Genomic DNA, 2,915 nt, shown 5'->3' with positions numbered 1-2,915 from the left:
CAAATGTTATTAGAGGATTCTTACAAAATACATTTCAAAGATATCATGTTAAAATCCTCAACTCCAACTAAAACCCCCTTTTTACTTTCCCGTTAAATAGACTACTTAATTTTGCATATAGTATACCAACTCGTAGATGACAATGACCAATTTCACATATAATATCTATAGTATTTTGATGGATATCAATAAGAAAACAAAAACTTTCCTACAAACATCAATTCATTGTTACACACTGTACTTTGACCCTTCAAGATTCGAACACTTGCTACAAAAATTAACATAGTCCACCAACTTCTCATGCCCTAAATTCCTAACCTTGTAAATTAACTTTAGAAGACAACAACTCAAGAAACATCACACAGACACATATTTAATTGGCTACAATTCGTGGATTAACAACAAATAATCACAAACAAACTATCCATCCAGTTAACTTACCCTTTCTTCATCACCTTCTTCTTCTCCAATTTTTCCAATATCTTTTTACCATACAGATTACTCCTCATTGACGACATGTTCTTCGAAATTAGCCCACGCAAACAGTCCTGTGCGAAACCCTAACCTCACCATGAACAATAAAAGATCAATTTTGGCGTTCGATTTGAGCTACTAATCAGTAATTTAACAACAGAAGCATGAACAAACCTTGGAAACTTTTAGGGCAGACTGGATAACGAAATTGGCATAGGGGTCTATTAGTAGCAAAGAGGAATTAGGGCTTCTGATTAGTTCCAGAATGATTTGTGTCGATACATCTTCTCCAGATTCATTCAGACATTTCTCTACAACATTGCTACCGTATTTATTGCAGGAAAGTGACGCGAAATTCCCTTGAAGTTGCCTCACAAGCATTGAAGTGAACACCGGAATGTTCAGTCCCACCATGTGTTGCAGAACGTAATTCCTAAATTCAATAACACCAATCATCTTAATCCATTAAATGATACAGATAAAAGACAATGTTGGTTTAAAGGATTAATTTAGAGACACAAACCCGAAAGGATCTTCAGCCAGATGAACCGAATTGGCCATAATCTCAGCGACTAATCGTGTTCTAAGTTCTCCACGAGAGTGTTCTACACATGCTTGAAGCACACAGCATCCACTTCTATCTGTTGCTACTTTATAGCACTCATTTGCTATCTCCGTAAGAATCGGCTGACAAAATTAATGACGAAATACTCATTTATTGAATCTTGGTTACAAATTAGCATATAATGATCATGATAATGATTATGGTACCTTGATAATATCGCTATGGAAATGAATCAGGCAAAACTGAATGACGTGATGACCGTTTGGGTCATTGGCCAATAAGGTGGCGCCAAGGTGTAGAGCGTTCATTATTAGCTTAACCTGAAATGGATCTTTCAAGTTTTCCAGCAATTTTTGCACTGCTCTTGTTCTATAGAATTAGCAAACGAAGAAATATCATTACATGATGCGGAATTAATGAAAGAAATCGAAGAAGATTGGAGCAATTGAACATACCCATGTGGATTCATACAGACGAGGATGATATTGGTTGGGATCTTGGTTAGTGAAAGAAGTATTTTCATTTTCTGATCATTGTTGCACAGAGTGACGAGTTTTTGGACTACATAATTCCCAAATTGATCTTTCATTAGATCAGTAATGGAGTCGACCAGCTCAGAGAAAACCATTTCCACTTCTTCCGTTGTTGGTGTTTCGAACATGGCTTGTAGTATTCTGCAACCATTTTGATCCTTAGCCAGGGCATAAATCCTTCCTCTCAGTTGTTTCAAAGACGACGAAGAACTCAGAAACTGATGGGTTTGAAACGGAACCCTATAAAGATGATTGTTGTTATAATAAGGAGTAAGGTGTTCATCTGACCACTGAAATTTCAGTTTGCCATTGGCAGGAAGAAATGGTTTATCGGAATTGGCAGCAGCATGGTTTGATGAACATTTGGGGAAGGAATCGAGTTGCTGAGTTGAGTAAAGGAATTTCTTGGAGCCCAAGGGAGACTTTTGGTCAAAGTCAAATCCAGAAGAACAATGCCTCTGCAAATCATTCGCATCGTTGAAACGCTGCTGCTGCTGCTGTTGATGATGATGACGAGGTTCCACCGGAAAGTGATTGGTAAAGCCCTCATCGGAATGCATCAGTCGAGGACTACCAATGGGGTGAACAAAACCCTCGCCGACGCCAACGGAAGAGCTGATTTGACCGTCGAGAGACCTCGAGAAGAACGGATGGCGGTCGGTGTACTTCGCCGGCGAAAGGTTCAGCAATGAAAAGACATTTGATAAGCTCTGATCGACGTCAATCGAAGGAGGTAGGTTAAAAGTCATCTTTTGGTCTTCAGACGCCGAAAAACGGTGGGCGTCGGACACAAAAGACGGCGGCAATGATCGAAACGGAACCCCATTTGTGAGATACTGCTGGTGCTTCGGGATTTGCATCATCTGTGCGTTTCTTTGATGCTCCATTGGCTCAAAATCGACGAAAAGAACGAGGTTTCAGAGTCTTGGAATGAGGGTTTTAATGGGGTTTTGAGAAATTTCAATTTGGTATAAGATTAAGATAGTGCGTAGTCGATGATTTGGGGAGATGAAGCAGAATCGGAAGGGAATGGGTATATCATATATAATATATTCATATATGAATGATTGATTGGGTATGATTCTAGAGAGAGAAAGGAGGGGTTTTAGAGAGAGAAAGAGAAATGCATGCAATATATGGAAAGATTTGTTGAAGCGTGAAGGGGAAGGTATAACGAACGGGGGTTTCTTTCATCCAAAAACTGCAACCTGCCGTTATGTAGTGGGCTGGGGGTGTGAGTCTACCATCTTATAGTGTGGGTCCCACCACACAATGAAAATTCTTCAAAATTTTATGATTTTAACTTCATAAATCATTTTTGTAAACTAACTAATTATTTTTAA

The 2,915-nt window shown here is 38.9% G+C and overlaps 1 protein-coding gene across 1 annotated transcript; it reads right to left on the bottom strand.

Annotated features, from left to right (window-relative positions):
• Positions 1-206: 206 nt before the first annotated feature.
• On the bottom strand, positions 207-2,682 carry LOC145104436 (pumilio homolog 12-like). The gene is made up of 5 exons (XM_079041687.1): positions 1,495-2,682; positions 1,246-1,408; positions 998-1,161; positions 649-907; positions 207-560 (listed from the first exon to the last, which is right to left on the bottom strand). Exons 1-5 carry the CDS (start codon positions 2,457-2,459, stop codon positions 438-440), a joined length of 1,674 nt encoding a protein of 557 aa, XP_078897813.1. The 5' UTR covers positions 2,460-2,682; the 3' UTR covers positions 207-437.
• Between the last annotated feature and the right edge of the window lie 233 nt (positions 2,683-2,915).

This window comes from Lactuca virosa, chromosome 1, assembly GCF_052849685.1.
Source record: "Lactuca virosa cultivar CGN04683 chromosome 1, Lactuca_virosa_CGN04683_v6, whole genome shotgun sequence".
Classification (NCBI taxonomy): Eukaryota; Viridiplantae; Streptophyta; class Magnoliopsida; order Asterales; family Asteraceae; genus Lactuca; species Lactuca virosa.
The sequence above is the reverse complement of the archived record's forward strand: the minus strand, read 5'-3'. Positions and strand labels throughout refer to the sequence as shown.